The sequence below is a fragment of the Toxotes jaculatrix genome, chromosome 6, assembly GCF_017976425.1.
Source record: "Toxotes jaculatrix isolate fToxJac2 chromosome 6, fToxJac2.pri, whole genome shotgun sequence".
Lineage (NCBI taxonomy): Eukaryota > Metazoa > Chordata > Actinopteri > Toxotidae > Toxotes > Toxotes jaculatrix.
Window position 1 is genome coordinate 15,671,598 of NC_054399.1, and position 20,755 is coordinate 15,692,352.

Genomic DNA, 20,755 nt, shown 5'->3' on the forward strand with positions numbered 1-20,755 from the left:
ATTGTTCAGTCCGGTGCCTGTAGATTGAGTTTCAGGTCAGTACCACAGTATTTTCATTGTTTCATACTTGAGGCTAAAGTTCTTGTACTGAACTGTTTGTTTTTCTTTTTCTTTGCTTGTAGGTCACTTTCCAAACAAAGCCTTGCCATCAGCAGGCACCTTGCCCTGGATTCAGGGCATTATCTGCAACATCAACAACCCCTGCTTCCACAGTCCAACACCAGGAGAGACACCGGGGCAAGTTGGCAACTTCGACAACTCCATGTAGGTAGACTGGAGGTTAAAAAAAAAACGTCAGTCCTGAAAATTGCAAGAATTTTAAATTAAGCACAGAGGTTGTATAATATGTAATAATAATGTATTTTTAAAAAATTAAAGGTAATCTTCAAGTTTGATTTCAGGTTATTTAGTGTTTTCCGACTATCTTGAAGCAAAGCAATTTGTAGCCTCTTAGCAAGAATGCATAACTTGTTAAAGCAGGATATTATGGTGGAATGCCTACTATACAATACTTGTGCTGTTATAGCTTTTAGCTTGTTGGCTTACAAATTGCATGTACTTTATGTGGCAGCTTCCTAATTTCCAAATCATTTAAGTTCAATCAATTAAGTTTTTGGATAATTACTTATTTTCTAGACAGCAGCTAGTTTCCGTTCATGCTGCTGTGACACAGAAATATAACTGGAACAAGCTATTTAGTCAAGCAACAAAATTTGCTTGAATTAACTCAGTTTAAGCTGGGCACTACCTCATACACACTTGGTTCAGAAACAGGAAGTCAGCATTTGCTGCTCAATTGAAAAGTTGGCTAGGCAGTTAAATATAACTTAACTTCCTGTGTTTGTCCCAGTAAGAACTCCTCTTGTTGTTCTTCTGGCACAGACTATCTCGTCTCTTTGTGGACGCCCAGACTGTTCTGTCCTACAGTGGAAACCGGAGCTTCTCGGGCTTTCAGGACCTGATGGAGAGCGTCCGGAGCCTGGGAGAGAGACCTGGAGTGTGGCCAAGTACCACATCTTGTTTGAATTTCCTCTAGCACTGATATGAAGGGATGAACTGACATAGTGACATAGTGAAACTTAAACACAGGGGTGTTCACTTTCTACAGGCACCTAATTCAGAAAAATGATTTGTTATTAAAAAAGCATGTGTGGGCAGTGCTAGTCAGAAAGTTAGATTTCATTAGATTACATTTAATTAATGAGTCAAATTATTGTAGTGTGGCAAAACAGACAAGGCGGACAAGAGTATGTAATTTCAATGCATATCCTTAAGATCGCTGTCCAGGAACCTGAATAAATTATTTATATGGAGAAACCTAATAGAGCCTTGGCTTCTGTTAATTGTTGTAGTGCAGCTTAAACAAGGTCATTGTGTGTTGGCATACAGGGAGACGAGACTGACCACAGTGTTTGAATCGGTGAATACATCAGTGAAGGCACAGGTTCTTTGTCATGGGGCTGAACTTTCCTGGAACACATAAATGCATGTTTTAATGTTTGTAGTGTTAATATAACTTGTTGATTTTCACACAACTGCACAACTGTCCTTCTTTGTTAAAGTAAAAACAAGCACACAAAGAAAGACAGAAACATCGAGTGTAACAGGATTAAACCCCTGCAGGCAATCAACAACAAGAAAGCATAGAAAGACTTATCGGAGCAGGACTGAGAGGTTACAGTAGTAGTCAGGGTTACAATAAAGCCATGAATGGCTCTAAACAGGTGTTGAATGACCAGCTGAATGTGGCCATTTACTGCTGTTGTGAAAGCAGCACGGAGTGTCTGTCCAGCCTCTCTTTACTGTAGGCAGATTAAATTACACGTCTACCTCCAGACAAACAATTGGATGAATGAAAGCAGGTTTTGTGTTTTTTTTTTTTCACATTAACAGCATCTGCTGACTCCCAGAATCCTCATCCACTGGTTCTGAAATAATCTGTTGAATTACTGTTTTATTTAAATTAAGATTTTCAGCTTTACAGAAGACAATAATAACTTTTATAGTTAAGTTAAACCTTCTTTCTTGCTACACTTTTTTTCATAATGATGTCCAGTTAAAAAAACAAAATATAAGAGAAGATGTTAATATTATGAATTTTTTTACTTGCCTATTCATGCATGATGGAAAATGCAGTGATCGGTTAACTCAGCCACATTATTTGTTTCTCCAGAGCTGACTGCAATTTAATGTTATGAGTTTTGAATTATAGTACATCACTGGAACTTTGGAATTGGAATTTTGTTTCAGCCGTAGATATGAAATATTAAATTAGAGGACTATAAGTATTGGATGTCATGTATTACCTGAAAAAAAACCTAACAACAAATAAAATAAATAAATATAAATGTAAATATATTCTGATGTGGATTTTTAATTGTAATTTAGGAGTTAATGTTTCTGTTTCTTCTGCAGCAGAAAAAGTAGAAGATTACCTGAGAGCCAATGAGACGTTTTCAACCTTCCTCCTCACCAACGGCAGCCTGTCGCCTACGACCGTGGACCAGCTGATGAAGGCTCGTCTTAACTTACAGGTGAGGTATCGGCCGTCAATCCTTGTATGACAAAAGATTTTACGTATAGAATAAGGACCCACTAAAGCCCTCAGATTTTGCCTTTTGTAAGATCAGTTCATCTGTTCTGGCATATGCCACCTGAGTGATTTTCACAAAAGATGCGATATCCATTCAACATACAATTCAACAAAAATAGGTGGAATCTCTTATAATGAATGAGAGGCAACAAGTAATATTCACAGTAAAAAAAAGAAATAGTTTTTGTTTTTAATTTATTACTGGGTTAAAGTTCAATAAAAAAATAAATAGATAAAAAACTTGAATTTTCCTTTAAATGTTGAAAATACAATAAGTAGCATAGAAAAGTTTCCGTCAACACAGATGATAATTAAACATTTAAAAAAGCTTTATGAGTTACATTTCTCATCGCCTAACACTAAATGTGAGGAATCAATTTTGTCCCATCCAGGTTACTATGGCTGGAGCTCAGATGCAGCTGAAGGACTTGGTGTGTAACGCGAGCGTGTTAGGACAGTTTCTGACGGTGGATGGAGGAGAAGCTGTCATGAATGATCTTCAGACTCAGCTGTGTGACCTGCCTGCAGACATCCTGCAAGAGGCAGAGCGACTTTTTCTCTCACAGCTCGACTTCACCAAGTTCTTCACGGTAGGAATAAGAGGACAGGGGAAACTTTTGCAAAAATACAAGTAAAATTTTGTGGATTCAGATACGGTTTTCTGCCTGTTTGCTGTGACACTGAGTTGCTTATGAATGTGATGTCTGTCTCTCCTGTCAGAGAGACCGACTGATGGCCAACGCTGGCGACCTCAGGGTCATCAGTCAGGCCGTTACTTCAGTTTCCCAGGAGTTGGCTATCCTCATGGATGATGTAAGGACATACATCTGACCATTCATGTCCATCAGTTTTGTAATCAAATAAGAAGTTCTGCATATTTGCCTTTATTATCATTATGTCACTATAAACAAGTGAGACCATCACTGAATGGGTTGTTATATTGGTGACAGCGTCTGCTTTTTATTTTCTGGCTTGAATCCAAATGTCTGGACTTTATCGCACTTGCAGACTCACAGGTGTGTTCCTGGGATGGCCATGAGTTTTGAGGACTGTCCAAAATTCTCAATTCATGCAAGTCCACAAGGGTCCTCATGCAGTCATCACCGGAATTTGAAAATTACCTATTCCATAGTATTATGGCTGTGACAGTGAAAAAAGAAATTCAAATAAATGAATAATAATATTAATGATAATACAAAGTACAATCCTGTTATTTTTTGTATTTATTTAGTTGTATAAGTTTTTTTTGATGTAGTTAGACTACAGTTGATACTGCTCACACAGAAAGTGAACAGGTTTAATAAACTTAATTTGTTAAAATCTGCAAAATCCTCCAAACCTTTTCCTCTTACTTCGTCTTCTTTCAGTTTTCCTCCCTCTCCAGCTTTGTGGAGATGAACGCAGCTCTTCGTCTTCTGTCTCCGGAGAATCGCACGACGCTGCCCAGAGAGAGTTTCCGAGCTTTTTCTAGGATCATGTGCGGTCACCCTGAGGTTGGCGGCGAACGCATCCCGTCGCTCAACTGGTATGAGGACAATGACATCAAGTCCTTTTTAGGCAAAAACGGCACAGAGGACGCGGACCTGGACCGTGACAACACCACCAGTAAGAGACTTTAGACACAGATCAGAGTTTGTGTGGTATTTGTTTGCTTTCATATGTTATGGCTGTTTATGAATTGAAATCTATGCTCATATTTGACAAGTTGTGCTCTGAAGTCACAGACCTTCTATGTATGACTCTAAGCTTTTGAGCTGATTTACATATAGTAAATTAAAGAGAAATTGATTTGACATGGTTAGACACGTTTGTCTGTTTTACAATCAGTAGCAACACAAAAATATCAGTACAACATCACTGAGCATCATATTCCAGCTGTTTCATTACTGTTCTGTGTTCTACTCTTCTGGGTTTATTCATCGAACATTTGTCCTCTTTGGTCTGTTCTTTCCTGCCTGCAGCTCCGTTCTGTAAAAGTTTGATCCAGGGTCTGGAGTCCAACCCTCTGTCTCGTATTGTGTGGAGAGGAATCAAACCTCTCTTTATTGGAAAACTGCTGTACACCCCAAACACTCCTGCAATACAACAAGTCATGAAAGAGGTACAACACTGCTGTTCAAAGTGAAGAGGAAGTTAGTTGGCCAAGGAGGTTAACTTTTTGTCCTCAAGGGACAAGTTGTCATCTAGATCAGTGACCAATTCCATTAGGATGATTGTAAGAATATAACTGCCGGCTGCTTAATTGGTAAATTTTTATATATACTGCATTTAGCATGGAGGGGAACTGCTAATGTGAAAGCAGTTAATATCACTAATTAAAGGCAGCTGTGTTAGTTTGTGATTCATAAAGCTTCACACTTTTAATGTGGATTGGTAGTACACAGTTTAGAGTGTAGCTGACGGGCTAATGTTCAGGTTGTGTGTCTCCCTCTGGCACACGAGTCTTTAAAGCTTATCATTTTAAAAGTTTCCTGTTCTTAGATATCCTGGTGCCTTAGACAAAGAAACAGCTGTTTAAAGTCTTAATGAAAAAATTCTCCTGTTATACTCGTTGTAAAGCAACTAATGGCATTATGAAGTAAAACATCCATTTAAGCTAACTACAAGTTGTGTTCGCTGAAGGTGAACAAAACCTTTGAGGACCTGCAGATCCTTCAGGAGCTGAATGAGGCCTGGATGGAGGTGGGACCACGCATCAAGAACTACATGGAGAGCAGTGTGGAGATTCAGCTGCTGCAGGTCTGACTCAGTAACTCACCAAATACTGTCCGTCACCGAAGGCTTTTCTCATATAATGTGTCTGTGTGTGTATGGCAGAATTTGTTGAGGCGGCCGGAGGTTGCAGTACTGGTCAACCTGCGTTTGGAGAACACATCCTGGACGGCTTCGCAGATCGCTCGTTTCCTGTCCACACCCTCACCAGACGCCCCCAGGAATCCTGGAGCACGACCTACCTGGTTGGACATCTACAACGACATCAGCCACACCATCACCACCCTCGCACAAGTCACTGAGGTGCCTTCCTCCTGTTTTCTTTTAAGACTGTTAATATTCCTAAATATTATAGCATTTTTTGTTTTCTTTTGTTTTGTTCTCTTTTTTTGTTTTTGTTTTTTCGTTTTTGTTCTCTTACTGCAAAGTAGTTGGTAAAACACTGAAGTTTTAAAACATAGATCATTGTGATTCATTGAAGAGTTTTTTTCACCGTCACTGACCATTGGTATCTTTTGCATTCTCTTTCCTCTGCTTCAGTGTTTCTCTCTGAACAAACTGGAGGGGCTGGAGACTGAGGGTCAGTTGATTGACAGAGCATTGGAACTGCTGGAGGACAGGCAGTTTTGGGCGGGTGTGGTTTTCCTGCTGCCCAATGTCTCATCTCCTGAGCTTCCGCCCCATATCACCTACAAGATCCGAATGGACATCGATGATGTGACCCGGACCAACAAGATCAAGGACAGGTACTGAAAAAACACCCAGAACCTCTTTCTTATAACATGCTTCTCATTCACAGTAGTTAAACAGGGAAATAGAGACTCATATAGAGCAGGAGAGCATATTGGGGTAACTGGACAAACCAAATTGTAATACAAGTTGATATGTTTTGTTTGATGTCCTGTTTGAAGGATTCCAAACTCAAAAGAACAAGGAAGGTTTTAGCTTTGAAATTATTTAGCACTGGCTACTCCACAGTATTCTCTTCCACTGGACCTGTTTTATTAGCAGTGAAAAGATTACCTGCTCCTCTGAGTGTTGATAAAAAACTATGCCACAAACTATGGTTTATAAAATTGTGTGAGCTCAAAAATGATCAATATTAGACAAAAAATAATCTTTTAGTTTTCACCTAGTGAAAAGGAAATTCTGTTTTTCTTGATGCTGACTTTTTTCAGCACTTGGGTGTAAAATGTTTTTCTTCTTTTGGTATGTTTTTTGTCAGGTTTTGGGATCCTGGCCCAGCAGCTGATCCATTTAATGACATGCGCTACATCTGGGGTGGCTTTGTGTACATCCAGGACCTGGTGGAGAGAGCTGTGAGCCGAGTCCTAACTGGAGTTCAGCAGACCACGGGCATCTACATCCAGCAGATGCCCTACCCCTGTTATGTTGACGATGTGTGAGTCCTGTGTTGTTGATGGTTTTTATAAACTGCGCACAGAGGTCCACTCATTTTTACTGGGAACACACCAGTATGTCCACAATCTCTCATCTGAACCTCTGAGATCTTGTTTTTATTTTGAAATATATAAAAAATAATTAAATTAAAATAATTAATGATAATAATTATGATTTCTTCTCTCCCTCCTGCTGTGCCACAGTTTCCTACGAGTGCTGAACCGCTCCCTGCCGCTCTTCATGACGTTGGCCTGGATCTACTCGGTTGCCATGATCATCAAAGGCGTGGTGTATGAGAAGGAGGCGAGGCTAAAGGAAACCATGAGGATTATGGGTCTAGGAACAGGAACACTGTGGCTCAGCTGGTTCATCAGCAGCGTGGTTCCTTTCCTGGCCTCTGCAGCGCTTCTTATTGCTCTGCTTAAGGCAAGATGACCACTCCCTCTGTAGCAAACATATTAAAGAGCAAATACATCCACATTAAATGCTGGAAAACTGGACATGATCGGAAACAGAAATATGAACATCTCTGTAAATTAGAGATATCAATTGTCTGTAGTCATATTTCTTAAAGTAATGGGAAGTCAGATTTGAGAAAGTGTGCTTCTTGGAATATTATATCTGGATAGATGCTTTAGTCACTGTTAAATCCCTCTACCCTTCCTTCTTGTCTTATTTCTTGTCAGTGGGGGGACATCTTGCCATACAGCGAGCCAACTGTTGTCTTTTTCTTCCTGATGGCGTTTGCCACCGCCACCATCATGCAGTGCTTCCTCATCAGTACCTTCTTCTCCAAAGCCAATCTGGCTGCTGCCTGTGGGGGCCTTATATACTTTGGCCTCTACCTGCCCTATGTGCTGTGTGTCGCCTGGAGAGACCACCTCAATACCACACACAGAGTCCTTGCTGTGAGTTAAAATAAGTAATAGCAAGAATGAACGTACAGCAAGTGTCGGACATTAAAAATGGTTTGTTCTTCTTTCCTCAGAGTTTCCTCTCTCCTGTGGCATTTGGGTTTGGCTGTGAGTACTTCTCTCAGTACGAGGAGCAAGGTGTGGGCATCCAGTGGTACAACCTGCACTCCAGCCCTGTGGAAGGGGACACCTACAGCTTCACTACCTCCATAATCATGCTTTACGTGGATGCCTTCATCTACGCCACTGCAGCCTGGTACATAGAAGCTGTGTTCCCTGGTATGACTGCATTCACTTTTGTATGTCTTTTGTTAGGATGTCTAGGAAGACACGTAGAGTGTCTGCGCACTGGATTAAATCCAGATTATAGTTTGTTATTTATTTCCTGTGAGTTACAGGTAGGGTTAGGGTGCCATGTATGCGAGCTGCAGTTTCCCTTCTCTGTACAGGAGCAAACTGCAAACTTTTTCTGTCACTTTCTACAGTTGGGTGAGTGAGCTGTTGTAGTTTTGGCTATTATAACTGTGGGTAAGCATAACACAGTCACAGCTGTCATTTAAATGACAGCAGATATGAATGCTTTGTTGAAAAGAAGCTTTACAAACTAATGTAGTTACTCGTTAAACTGGTTCTTTCTTAGCAAACATAACTTTAGGCTCAATTTTGACAAATACCAACATTTTATCATTTTATCTTAAGTGAATGTGTGCACATGTTTTCACACCAGGTGAATATGGCATCCCCAGGCCTTGGTATTTCATCTTCCAGATCAACTACTGGGGTGGAGTGCCCCTGGAGGCAGGCATGCCGATCCCACCAGCACCTGCAGAGCAGGATGAAGGTACAAGACTCACCGGCACCTGTTTTTCTTTATTTCATTTCGCTGATTTTCTTTTATTGTCATCCAAAGTTGTGATCATACATACAGTTGCCTTTGTTTGTCTCAGTTTGTCTCAGTCATTGTGCAAACATTTATTTACAAGCAGTCATTAGTTTGTAAACAAAAGTCACATGACTGATAAGTAGCTTGTTTATTGGACAAGGTTTCAGTAACCTGTCATCCTGCCCAGTTACAGATTTTGGTGACAGGTTGGAAACTGTCCACCGTCTTCTCCTTTGCTTCTCCTACCAGTTAAGAGACTGCACTGGTAGTTTAATAATCTTAACACCATTAACTTCTAATTAAATTAAAGAGCTGAGACAATAAGCCTATTGACTACAATGTTTAAGAACACAAAGAAACTGAAGCCGAAGATGAGCATCAGTCCAGACTTCACGTTGTTCTGATGACAGAGGAGTTGTGTCTGATTCCAGCCACCCATAATCCCTTTCATTTTGAAAGTTCTTTCCTGTAGTTGTTTGGAATTGGCAGAGGACGCCTTTAGTACTGATTACAGAGAGATTATGAGAACAGAGTTGAGAGTAGAGAGTAGTAATAGATAGATCTAACATTTTCTCTTCTAAGGAAATAAATTGTGTCTGTCATCAGATCACATTGAACCAGAACCCAGTAATTTGATTCTGGGCGTGAGCATCAGAAACCTGGTGAAAATCTACAAGAAGGGAGCCAAACTGGCTGTCAACCACCTCAACCTGAAGTTCTATGAGGGGCAGATCACCTCGTTCCTTGGCCACAACGGAGCTGGCAAGACCACCACCATGTGAGTTCGGCCGAGGACTGAAAGAGGATGACTGATGCAGGACTGATCTCTTTGGTTGAGTGAAATTTAAGTGGCTGGACCCAAAGAGCTTCTTGTTTTTAGTGTTAATGTGTTCGTGTTATTGAATGTGGAAGATACACCATAACAGAGATTTTTTTGTCAGCTCTGTCCTGACAGGCCTGTTCCCACCTACCTCTGGGACTGTGTACATAAAGGGGATGGACATTCGCCACGACATGGACATCATCCGAAGGACCCTGGGCGTTTGTCCACAACACAATGTCCTGTTTGACATGTAAGGTTCAACTCTCCCATGTCTGCTGCTAAATTAAAGTCAGATTTTCATATTTTGTCTGTGTGTGTGTGTCTGCCTCTCTCTCTCAGACTAACAGTGGAGGAGCATGTGTGGTTTTATGGGAGTCTGAAGGGTTTGTCTGAAGCGGAGGTGAAAGCTGAGCTGGACACTCTACTGGAGGACGTTGGTCTGCTGCACAAACGACACGAACAGACCAAAAACCTCTCTGGTAAACTTGCTAGTTTAACTATGAACGTGTAGAACTATATTAATGTAAAGGGGCTCATCAATGTTTTGACTTGATAATACTTTTTTTTTCAGTTCCAAAATTAAAATCCTCTCTCTGTGTTTCTGTCAGGTGGCATGCAGAGGAAGCTGTCTGTGGCGATAGCATTTGTTGGAGGATCTAAGGTGGTTGTTCTGGATGAACCTACAGCTGGGGTTGATCCTTACTCCCGAAGAGGGATCTGGGATCTGCTGCTCAAATACCGCAAAGGTGTGGGACTATGGGCTATGTCTGAGCTGGAGGGAGTTATGATTGGAAGTCCTGATATATTTTGTGGAGGTTGCAAGATGATTAATTGCACCAAAATGTATAAATACCTACTGTACAAATTACACTTTTTTGTGAGCAGCATTCTAAGGCGCTAGATGCCAAAAATATATTATATACTAGGCAAGGAGATTGTATGGCTAAGAGCAGCAGCTATATATGGAATGTAATACTGGCTAATTTTGGGGTAAAATCATAGAATTACAAAATATTCGAAGATTTGAAAAAAATGATTTGTCAGTAAGTTAAGAAGGTTCTGAAAGCTTCAGTCTCAACACATTGGTATTAAGACCTACACGAAACCTACAAAACACACAAATGACAAGACCAAGTGAATATATTTTTCTCTTGTTTTCTCCATAAGACCGGACCATCATCTTATCTACTCACTACATGGATGAGGCAGAGCTGTTAGGTGACCGGATCGCCATCATCTCCCAGGGGAAGCTCTGCTGCTGCGGCTCACCACTCTTCCTGAAGTCCCAGCTGGGATCTGGTTATTACCTGACTGTGGTGAAGAGGGAAGGACTGGACACCAGCACTCCCAGCAGTACCAGTATCTGCACCAGTACCAGCATCAGCACCAATAAGCTGCCTCCTCTCAAGGTCTGATTTTTTTTTTTCTAAACATACATTATCAAAATAAAAATTAAAACACACATGCTTGCTATTTTTCAGTAATTCTTTGCTCACATTTGTTACATGTATTGCCCAAAAACATCCACCAAATGTTTAAATAAGTTATCTTTTCTTAAAAGGGCAAATTATAGATATAGTTCATGTGACACCATCATGCTTGTCCCTGTAGTCTCCTCTGTAAATGTTGTCAACTCTGTTTCAGGATAGCGAGTCATCCATGAGTGAAGACACCGGGCTGGGAAGTGAAGACAGCAGCTCATGTGAGTGTTTAACAGCTGTTATAGATTCTAAACTGAGGTGGTTTAATATCAAGTGCAGTTTGGTGCATCTGCACTTTCTACAAGCACCGGTTTAGTATTAATTGTGAAATACCAGCAGGATCATAAGGAATTCACGTTGTTTCTCTCTGGTCATCATCTTCATGGCAGATCTGGCGGCGTTGCTCTCCCTGGCACAGCAACACATCCCAGGTGCGAGGCTGGTGGAGGAGTCAGGGCGCGAGGCAGTGATCAACCTGCCGCAGACCGCTGCTAAGAACAGCAGCCTGGCAGTCTTTCTGTCTGAACTGGATCAGCGTCTGACTGAACTGGGCATCAGCAGCTACGGCCTTTCAGACAGCACACTGGAGGAGGTAAAACGAGAAATTCTAAAGCACGAAAACTGTTGTGTGTGCATCCAATCATAAATGTTATTGTACAAATTCCTTATTATATTAACAAGGAAGCTGGATTCAGAAAGCAGGTACAGAATGCCATAGTGCTGTTTTCATAACAGCTGGAAATTTTTGATGGCTCAAAATAGTGGATACATTTGCAGTTGAGTTTAGACATTAAATTAAAACGGCTGCTAAATGCCTTGCACCATGTAGTAAAGAGGGAGAGATTTTGGACACATGCTCAACATCCATACCCACAATACATATGACAAAAACAATACACAAGATAGCTCTCCTAGAAGTAAAGAGACGAAAAAAAATCAATTAGAAACTTAATCCGCTAAATCACAAGTAAAAGCCCTTTGTGTCCATATGTGTGCATGACAAACTCACCGTCTCACATTAGCGATGCAGCGTCCCACCAGTGTGATCTGCATTAGTTCAGCCAGGTCTCATAAGGAGGGCTGGATATTTGTAGAGCAGCCCTGGTCTTAATGGGCTCAACGTTAGCATCAGATTAGCACTGATAGCAGACTTATGGAGTCCGATAAGTTTACTCTGTGTGAATTAGCCTCTCATTCTTTCCCCTCTGACTTCTGCATAAAAGCTAGCTGATACTCTTTTACTGCAGCTTCATCTGTCAGAACATGACAATTTCCAGGGCACTTCTTTAACAGAAAATCTTCTGTTTCTAAACCTTGCAAAAAATATAGTAGTAGCTTAAACATGGACAAACTGCAAATAGTACTAGTTCATTTGAATTTAAAGCACAATGGTTACCTCTTGAAATAGAACCTTGTTGTGTTTATAAAGCAGAGTTGAAACTTTTATCATGGCTATTGTGCTCATTTCCAGATCTTTCTGCGAGTGGCGGAGGAAACCAATGTGGATGCTGAACCTGAGCTGCAGGCTGAATCTCCCCAAAGCCAGCAGCCTTCAGCAGGACAGAGGGTGGAGAGACAACACGCTGAAGAACCAGAGACAGGTATGCACTAACACTCACAGACACATACATCACAGGTTTGTGCACATGCCACACAGTGTTTCCATGTACAGTCAGTCACCACCATTTTGTCTTCAATTGTGACTGTTTGTTTCCATACCGCTGCCAGGAAGGAAAAGGCTTCGTAAGCAAGGTACTCTTTGATCATCACTCACTGAAAAGATTAGATTAGATAGAATAAGAAAAATGGCTTTATTTTTCATCCAGATTAGATGTATATAGTTTTTTGGAAAATTTAGGGGGTTTTTTTGTTTTGTTTTTACTGAATTTGCTTGTTTTCAGTATCTTTAAGCTTAAATTCAATTCAGTTCAATTCAATTTTATTTATATATCGCCTTCCACAATCAAACTTGTCTCAAAGCGCTTTACAGAGACCCAGAGCCTGACCCCAGAGCAAGCACTTAAGGCGACAGTGGCAAGAAAAAACTCCCTTTTAACAGGAAGAAACCTTGAGCAGAACCCGGCTCATATGGGGGACCCTGCTGCCGATGGCCGGGCTGGGTGAAAGGAGGAAAAGGAGGAAGACAGGACAGCTGGAAATGTATTTAGTGTTTCCCCCTAAAACGTGATACTTGATATGTTAAATACTGTGAAAAAGCACAAAGACCATAATGGCAAATACACTCTCCACTAAAAACAGATTACTACAGATTCAGTAGTAAAACTCAATGTGTCATATCATGTTTCTCTTCTAGTTTTTTGTGGTTCTGGTCTGACAAGCGTCACCATCATATCAAAGGTGCATGGCACTGGTGGATGGCACTGGTAATGTATTTGTCGTCCCCTTATGTCAGTGGAAGTTCTCACCCTGTGCCGTTCGTGTTTACAGAACCACAGGAGACAGACCTGCTGAGCGGAGATGGCCGAGGAGGAGTCCCCCTGACCGGCTGGTGGTTGACGTGGCAGCAGCTAAGGGCTCTTTTCATCAAACGCTGGCTTTACGCTCGGAGAAGTCGCAGGGGCTTCTTCGCTCAGGTGATGACACTCAGTTAGTAGAGTTGTTTGAGTCTTTGTCGACTAGAAGATGTTTTGTTGGCTGTACATTTTTGTTTATTTTTAGATCAGGAATTAGCTAAATTAATTAGAATTAGTCTTAAATTATCATTAGACAGATGTAATCTATATTTAAGCTGATCTTGCAAGGTCACTCAGCTGAAGGTGGCGTCGCTTTTCAGATTGTTCTGCCTGCTGTGTTCGTGCTGATTGCCCTTCTCTTCAGCCTCATCGTACCTCCATTTGGGAAGTACCCTTCCCTGCAGCTGCAGCCCTGGATGTACGGAAAACAGTACACCTTCTTCAGGTTGGCCTGCCCCCTCATATCTATTACCTAGTATCTGTTTAATACCTTTACCTTTAATACCTTTAGTCAGCACAGAAAAGTAAATTAGTTTGGCCTGCTCTGCCACTCTGTCGGGTAACCAGCCACTAACTGAAGGTGTAAGTCTGTGAAGTAACTGGTAATTTTCGTCACTTGATACCTCGTTATTGTTTTTTGAAGAGCTTGCTCACCTCTGGTTTAATACTTTCAGCAACGACGCCCCTGGGAACCCAGCCATGGAGAACTTGCTGGAAGCTCTGCTGGACCAGCCAGGTTTTGGTACCAAGTGCATGGAGACAGAAGAAGAGGACAACAGCACGTAAGATAATCTCTGTAAAAACAAGAATTTGTCTCAGTGGCATCAGCAAGAAAAGACACAGAGTTCTGAGTCAACATCAATATTCAATACGTCAATAGTCAACGTCAATATTACTTCATACAATGAGTAAAAAAGATATTAGATAGGTCTCGTTCATATTAATTTACTAAAAACAAGAGATAGAAGACAGACTGTGTAGTGATTAAAATATTAAAACATTCTGAAACATTACAAAACTCCCCAAAAAACCACATGCCATGTTCACCTCTGTTTTCCATGCAGAAGTCCTCAGTGTGAAGGTGAGCGGGTTGGCCTGTTCATGCGGCCACAGGTTTCCTACTCCACCTGGCAGATGTTCAGCAGAGGCAACTGGAGCAGAGACACACCTTCTCCTGTATGTCAGTGTAGCACGGAGGATGTCCGCCGGATGCTCCCAGACTGCCCGCAGGGCGCTGGTGGACTGCCACCTCCTCAGGTCAGCGTGGTGTCAGATCAGGACAGAATGCAGTGTCGAGTGATTTGACTTTGGCATTAACGCTTTCACGTGTTGATATGAAATTACCTTGATGTTTGTTCCATTATAAGTTCAATCTAAAATCAAAACAGTGCTAACATTTCCTTGAGCCTTGTAACATTTGCTTTAATGTTTGCTTGTGTAAAGTGAAATATACTGTATGGTGTGTCAGTATTTGGCCCTACTACTTTCATTTGAAATTTTTACATTTTTTTCATTTTTCAGATTAAGAGGCTGACTGGAGACATCCTCCAAAACCTGACAAGTTATAACATTTCTGATTACCTGGTGAAAACCTACTCTCAGATCCTCAAGAAAAGGTACTTCATTCAACATAACACAATAAGATTGATAAGGATTGTGTGTGTGTGTGTGTGTGTGTGTGTGTGTGTGTGTGTGTGTGTGTGTGTGTGTGTGTGTGTGTGTGTGTGTGTGTGTGTGTGTGTGTGTGCGTGTGTGCGTGTGTGTGGCGTTGTTTTTCCAGGACCTTTGTTAATTTTGATCTCTAGCCTAAGTTTACAGTTTATCTTTTATTTATTGTAGTCTACATACTATATAACCTCAGTGATAAAGATGTGTTTCCATTCGAAATTTTCCTCATAGATTCACTCTTTCCTCCATGTTCTAATTACAGCCTGAAAACCAAGAAGTGGGTGAATGAATTCAGGTAAGCTGCCTGAATTAGATACCATTTTAGGAGCAAAATCTCTGCAGCGTCCACACTGACAGTTTGCGCCTCTTAAACTCGTTCATTTTTTTTTTTTTCTGAAGCACTGAAAACAAACAAACTTTACATTTCCTGAAGTTATTTAAAGTTTCATTTCTGTGTTGCAGATACGGAGGCTTCTCTCTCGGGGGCAGCGCCACCCAGACTTTATCTCAAGTCCATCACGTCCAAGACTCGATCATGGCAATTAGGACTCGTTACAGAGTTCCAGAGGTACAGTGAGGTCTCAGGCTTGTTTAACCAATCCTCCTGTCTTCCTGAATGTTCTCAATATTTTGTGATGTCTGTTGGTTCATCACAGAACAGTTCGCTGAATCATTTCCTTAACCGACTGCCGGGTTTTCTTGGAGGACTGAACAGTGAAAACAACGTCAAGGTAAACACGTGTCTGTGTGTTTAAATTCTCTCCTCATTGTCTGCTGCGAGTTATTGAAGCAAAAATCAAACATAAAACATCTGAACCCAGATAAGACACAGATTAGTAATTTTGAAGTGAAAGGCATTTCTCTTTGCTGTACTCAGGTGTGGTACAATAACAAAGGTTGGCATGCCATGGTGTCATTTGTCAATATTATGAACAACGGCCTGCTGAGAGCGAGCCTACCACCAGGTCCGGAGAGGAGGAAACACGGCATCACTGCCTACAACCACCCACTCAACCTCACCAAGGAGCAACTCACCGAAATGGCCATGTAAGTTCTCTGCTGTGGGATTTGTAGGATGATGTTGGTAAAGGTTATATTGCCCCTACTGGTGGTCAAGGTGTAAATCATCTCAGTCAGGGTATTATACTTTTGAGTGATTATCTATCCAAAGGAGGTTTTAAAAGTCTGCTTTTAGAATCATTCGACATAATGATGTGCCTTCAATCATTGTCAGTACTAGTAAGTAGTTAATGGATTGAAATATACACAAAGAACATATATATTAATTGCATATCTGCATTCAAAAGGATAGAACTGATTTATAGCTGTTGAGGCGTTGAGGCTAGAGTTACTCAGTGTGGATCTGTTTACCTGACTCTGTCTCACTCTTTTCAGGATGACCACATCAGTGGATGTTCTCGTTTCCATCTGCGTGATCTTTGCCATGTCCTTTGTGCCAGCCAGCTTCGTCCTTTTTCTGATCGAAGAGCGAGTCAGCAAAGCCAAACACCTTCAGTTCGTCAGCGGGGTCAAGCCCATCCTCTACTGGCTGGCCAACTTCACCTGGGACATGGTCAGTACTTAAGAGAAAGTCAGCCACAAGTTCCACGCTTATGGACACATTGTGAGATTTTCACAAGGTGACAACAATCTCAATTAGAAAATATACAAAATATCTTTTCATTTCGCAAATATGTGAGGTCAGCATTTGAATGGGTCAATTTTGTAGCATACAGTATTACAGCGGAGTAGAGGCCGACGCTTTTATTGGGAAAGATGAAATCTATCAGTGAAGCTGTAATGCCTATGGGTTGCCGGTTGAGGTTGAAGAGCCGCAGATCACGAGTTGCTTCTTCAACAGAACATGATCTTTCTGTTTACAACATATTCAGATCATATCTTTTTAGTGTCAAAGTAGTAGATCTGGAAACCTGGAAATCTAATCTAATATTAACTAATGTACCTTAAGGTAATCAGATTTGAACTCCAACTAATGATTTACTGTCACAATTCATACTGAGTTGGTTTTCTATTATGAGTCAAACATTTTATTGCATGTCATAAGGACCTGGTACCAAAACTGAACTGTGTTCAGACAGACAGTGTGTGAAATAACGCAGACCCCTCATTTATTTCAATAAGGTCACTGCGGTGACACAGGAGGAGTGCCGATGCGGAGGGGCCCTGGAAAGACAAATACTGAGCTGAGCTCTGTCCAGCAAATGAAGTTGACATGTTGGCATGATGAGCCTTCAGATTTCTATTCTACTCCATTTCTACTACTCGAACTGGGTTTATATTGGGTTGTATTTCATCCTCTTCCAGTATCTGAAGCAACACACCTGTGTTTTTTAATGCACCGATGTTTTCAGTTTAAACAACCAGTAACTGAAGAAGCTGTCAGACCAGTAATGTATGGATGGAGTAAGAGCACACCCTAGCTCTCCAGACAATTATCTGCTTTAGATGATTCTCTGTGGAAAATAAACCAGTATTTTAGCGCACATACTGTGGAAAAAAGACTTCAACCTCTTGTGAATTGCATCTTTGTTTTTAGTTGAACTACACCGTCCCAGCCACCATGGTGGTGCTGATCTTCATCAGTTTCCAGCAGCAGTCGTACGTTTCTGAGACAAACCTGCCCGCTCTCATCCTGCTGCTCCTCCTCTATGGGTATGTTAAGGCAGACTCCACTGACCTACTGTCTGTGCTGTTACTCTCAGACTGAGTGATCATTGTGGCTTGTGCCTGTTCCTGTGGTGCAGGATAAATGTTTTCTTTAGATCTGTTTGTCTCAGTATTTTAATCCAATTGTCTCATTCATCCATTCATAATTTGTACAGCATGTTGCATTTGACTGGGCTTAAGTTCAAAGCTAGGAAACTTTGTGTTGTCTTAAAACCAAAAAAGGAAAACATGTTTGAAGTTGTAATCTTTAGATGATTTTATTACACATAGGATGATTTCTGTTATACAGCTGAATAAGCCGCCAAGCCAGTAACTAGACATAAAAGTTAAAATGATTTCCATATTACTTCAATTTACTGATACACAATTTTCTCATTTTTGTTCTCTTGCTAAACAAAGTCTCTATTGTCCCTCTTGGACATGGTCTCTAACAAAAGCAATATATCTTTCTGTACTTCTTGCATAACCCAATAATCCTTTTTTAGGTGGTCCATCACCCCCCTCATGTACCCAGCATCCTTTGTGTTCACTGTCCCGAGCACGGCTTATGTGGTTCTGACTTCCATCAACCTCTTCATTGGAATCAACGGCAGTGTTGCCACCTTCGTCCTGGAGCTGTTTGTAGACGAGGTATAAACTGCACTAGTGTGGACAAGGAGAGGATTGTATGTAATGTGACATGAGCTACTGAGTTAGTTAGTTATTTACTCTCTTTGCTACATCATAATAATAAGAAGAAAGAGCATACAGTTAGTTCAGTTACACAGAAACATAAAACTGTGTGGAAGCTGCATTATGACAACACTGTCTTTATTATCTAAAGTTTAAATTCAGTCACATTGATCTCTGTAAGATTTGACAACTTTACAGATTAATTGTCAGTTTTAAAGTGATGGCAGCAAAAGTAAAGTGAGGTAGAAAAGCCAGAAGTCTAAACACATGGAGCAGTAATCTATAAGTGATACTGTGCTATGAGACAAAAAAAATAATGTATATAGTGCTCCCTTAACCATTCGATAATTCTTTCCAGCATTTGAACGAGGTGAACCGGATCCTGAAGAAGGTCTTCCTCATCTTCCCTCATTTCTGTCTGGGACGAGGACTCATCGACATGGCCAAAAATCAGGCCATGGCAGACGCCTTCCAGAGACTGGGTATGAAGCTCGAGAGGAGGCTTTTTATTTCTGCTCCTTAAATATGCACCTCTATATATGTATCCACCAAGTAGACTCTGTTTACTGTTTCTAACCTCAGAAACAAATCTACTTGTCATTGCATGGCATTAAAATACATTTTGTTTCTTGGTACATAATGTTTTGGTGATTGTGCCCTGCAGATGTATATTGTGCAGTGTTTTCATTACCACACTCTTAAAATTATCACATACTTAAACACTTTGCCACATGCAGTCAAACACACAGAACTAAGTTTCTCCAGGAATGTTTTTGGTGTGTTTCTTCCTTTTTCAGGCACCAAACAGACTCTGGATCCTCTCCAGTGGGATTTTGTAGGGAAGAACTTGTTTGCGATGGCAGCTGAGGGTGTTATCTTCTTCATCTTCACCATACTGCTGCAGTACAAGTTTTTCATTCACTTCAGGTTGGGTTAAAACTACTCCTGTCTCCATGGAAACCTTTTCTGATCACTTTTGAATATTGTTTTGGCAAAACGGCTTTGACCTTTAACTTCTTCAGTAATGCTTGCTTGTGATAGTGGAGATAAAGGAGTTTAAGCTTACTTACTATAAGTCATCATGCATATGTGTCAAAAACTGCAGAAATATAACCCAGTAAAAAAAATAAAATTAATCACGGCGGTCATTCTCTGTTCCTGTATCTCTCTGTTCAGGCCTTGGTGGGCTGAGCCTGAGATGCCTCCTCTTGGTCCAGAAGATGAAGACATTGCGAGGGAGAGACAGAGGGTCAAAAGTGGCAAAGCCCAATCAGACATCCTTACCATGATAGATCTGAGCAAGGTACAACCAGCGTACAAGCCTAAAAAGTAAACTGTGTATGTCTTACAATTAATACAAGGATCATGTGACCATCATGTTTTATTGTTATATTGCACACACACTGCAATACAATCACTCTCAGTATTTGTCATGGTCTCATGATAGGATGGTCTCTTGAAAGCAGGAGGTCACAGGTTAAATCCCCGTGACTTGTTCATATGTCTGAGTTTCCTTGGACAAGACAAGGAACTAATTGATCATCCAAGCCAGTCCCTTTTTTTAATAAAATATCTCAACATGTCAGTTTGTGGTTCCCCTTAAAGGCTAGATTTTGATGTAGAAAGCAACCAAAAAATTATCCCATTCAGCCCATTTATTCTGATCATTTGACTGCTCTCTGTAACAAGCATGTTTCTGTATATTTCATAAAATGGCATAAAATGTGTCATTTTCTCTGAAAACGATATCAATGAGTGAATTCCTACACAGTATTTTTTATGTTTTTGATGTATTTTTTTCCTTAACACTTAACAGAAGCAGGTACTTCATGTACATTGAAGAGGAAAGACCTTGATAAATCTCTACAACTGATTGTTTTTAGGTCTATAAAGCAGGCAGAAAGCCGGCGGTGGATCGTCTCTGCCTCGGGATTCCACGTGGCGAGGTGAGAGATCTACTCACATTTACAAACTCAACTCTCATTCTGTCAGAATGACAGACAGAAGCACAGTGTCTGACTTTTGTTTTAATCACCACTGTGTCATCTATATATCTGCTTCAGATACAATATAATTACCAGTTATGATAGTTTCCATGATGGATCACTTTTTTCTCCCAAAAGAGATAACTAGAAAACATCCCAGTGTTATTTCATACTTCTACTGGTACTGTTGTTATCATTGCTACTACAGCTGTTCCTTCTCACACAGCTCTTACTATTACTCTAACTGCTTTTAATACTTGTACAAGTAGTGCTGCTGTTTCTAAAAATACTGCTGCTGGTCATATTCCTTCTGCTGAGCCTGCAATCACTGTCATAAAAATACTTCTAGCCTCTGTCTTTCTATTCTTCATTTATGGATTTTCACCCACTCTTCCTGTCGATCTCTTCAAGCTTTGAGGTATTCTTAGGCTGCCTCGCACACGCAGCAGGTTTAAGATCCA

At 40.8% G+C, this 20,755-nt stretch overlaps 1 protein-coding gene across 1 annotated transcript in view; it reads left to right on the plus strand.

Moving 5' to 3' along the window:
* Nucleotides 1-20,755, plus strand: part of abca7 (ATP-binding cassette, sub-family A (ABC1), member 7) — a 28,661-nt gene that overhangs the window by 2,457 nt on the left and 5,449 nt on the right. Inside the window, exons 4-42 of the mRNA XM_041039962.1 lie at nucleotides 123-264; nucleotides 883-1,007; nucleotides 2,416-2,534; nucleotides 2,986-3,183; nucleotides 3,314-3,406; nucleotides 3,961-4,198; nucleotides 4,555-4,694; nucleotides 5,216-5,332; nucleotides 5,411-5,608; nucleotides 5,846-6,051; nucleotides 6,531-6,707; nucleotides 6,910-7,132; nucleotides 7,393-7,614; nucleotides 7,695-7,899; nucleotides 8,348-8,461; nucleotides 9,110-9,281; nucleotides 9,445-9,576; nucleotides 9,666-9,805; nucleotides 9,935-10,072; nucleotides 10,494-10,735; nucleotides 10,971-11,028; nucleotides 11,197-11,399; nucleotides 12,279-12,408; nucleotides 13,256-13,401; nucleotides 13,602-13,726; nucleotides 13,956-14,063; nucleotides 14,346-14,538; nucleotides 14,803-14,897; nucleotides 15,212-15,244; nucleotides 15,412-15,517; nucleotides 15,606-15,680; nucleotides 15,827-15,996; nucleotides 16,345-16,522; nucleotides 17,507-17,622; nucleotides 18,123-18,267; nucleotides 18,668-18,791; nucleotides 19,107-19,236; nucleotides 19,486-19,612; nucleotides 20,193-20,255. Coding sequence (XP_040895896.1) covers nucleotides 123-264; nucleotides 883-1,007; nucleotides 2,416-2,534; nucleotides 2,986-3,183; nucleotides 3,314-3,406; nucleotides 3,961-4,198; nucleotides 4,555-4,694; nucleotides 5,216-5,332; nucleotides 5,411-5,608; nucleotides 5,846-6,051; nucleotides 6,531-6,707; nucleotides 6,910-7,132; nucleotides 7,393-7,614; nucleotides 7,695-7,899; nucleotides 8,348-8,461; nucleotides 9,110-9,281; nucleotides 9,445-9,576; nucleotides 9,666-9,805; nucleotides 9,935-10,072; nucleotides 10,494-10,735; nucleotides 10,971-11,028; nucleotides 11,197-11,399; nucleotides 12,279-12,408; nucleotides 13,256-13,401; nucleotides 13,602-13,726; nucleotides 13,956-14,063; nucleotides 14,346-14,538; nucleotides 14,803-14,897; nucleotides 15,212-15,244; nucleotides 15,412-15,517; nucleotides 15,606-15,680; nucleotides 15,827-15,996; nucleotides 16,345-16,522; nucleotides 17,507-17,622; nucleotides 18,123-18,267; nucleotides 18,668-18,791; nucleotides 19,107-19,236; nucleotides 19,486-19,612; nucleotides 20,193-20,255 — 5,666 coding nt within the window. The remainder of the gene's footprint in view (nucleotides 1-122; nucleotides 265-882; nucleotides 1,008-2,415; nucleotides 2,535-2,985; nucleotides 3,184-3,313; nucleotides 3,407-3,960; nucleotides 4,199-4,554; nucleotides 4,695-5,215; nucleotides 5,333-5,410; nucleotides 5,609-5,845; nucleotides 6,052-6,530; nucleotides 6,708-6,909; nucleotides 7,133-7,392; nucleotides 7,615-7,694; nucleotides 7,900-8,347; nucleotides 8,462-9,109; nucleotides 9,282-9,444; nucleotides 9,577-9,665; nucleotides 9,806-9,934; nucleotides 10,073-10,493; nucleotides 10,736-10,970; nucleotides 11,029-11,196; nucleotides 11,400-12,278; nucleotides 12,409-13,255; nucleotides 13,402-13,601; nucleotides 13,727-13,955; nucleotides 14,064-14,345; nucleotides 14,539-14,802; nucleotides 14,898-15,211; nucleotides 15,245-15,411; nucleotides 15,518-15,605; nucleotides 15,681-15,826; nucleotides 15,997-16,344; nucleotides 16,523-17,506; nucleotides 17,623-18,122; nucleotides 18,268-18,667; nucleotides 18,792-19,106; nucleotides 19,237-19,485; nucleotides 19,613-20,192; nucleotides 20,256-20,755) is intronic.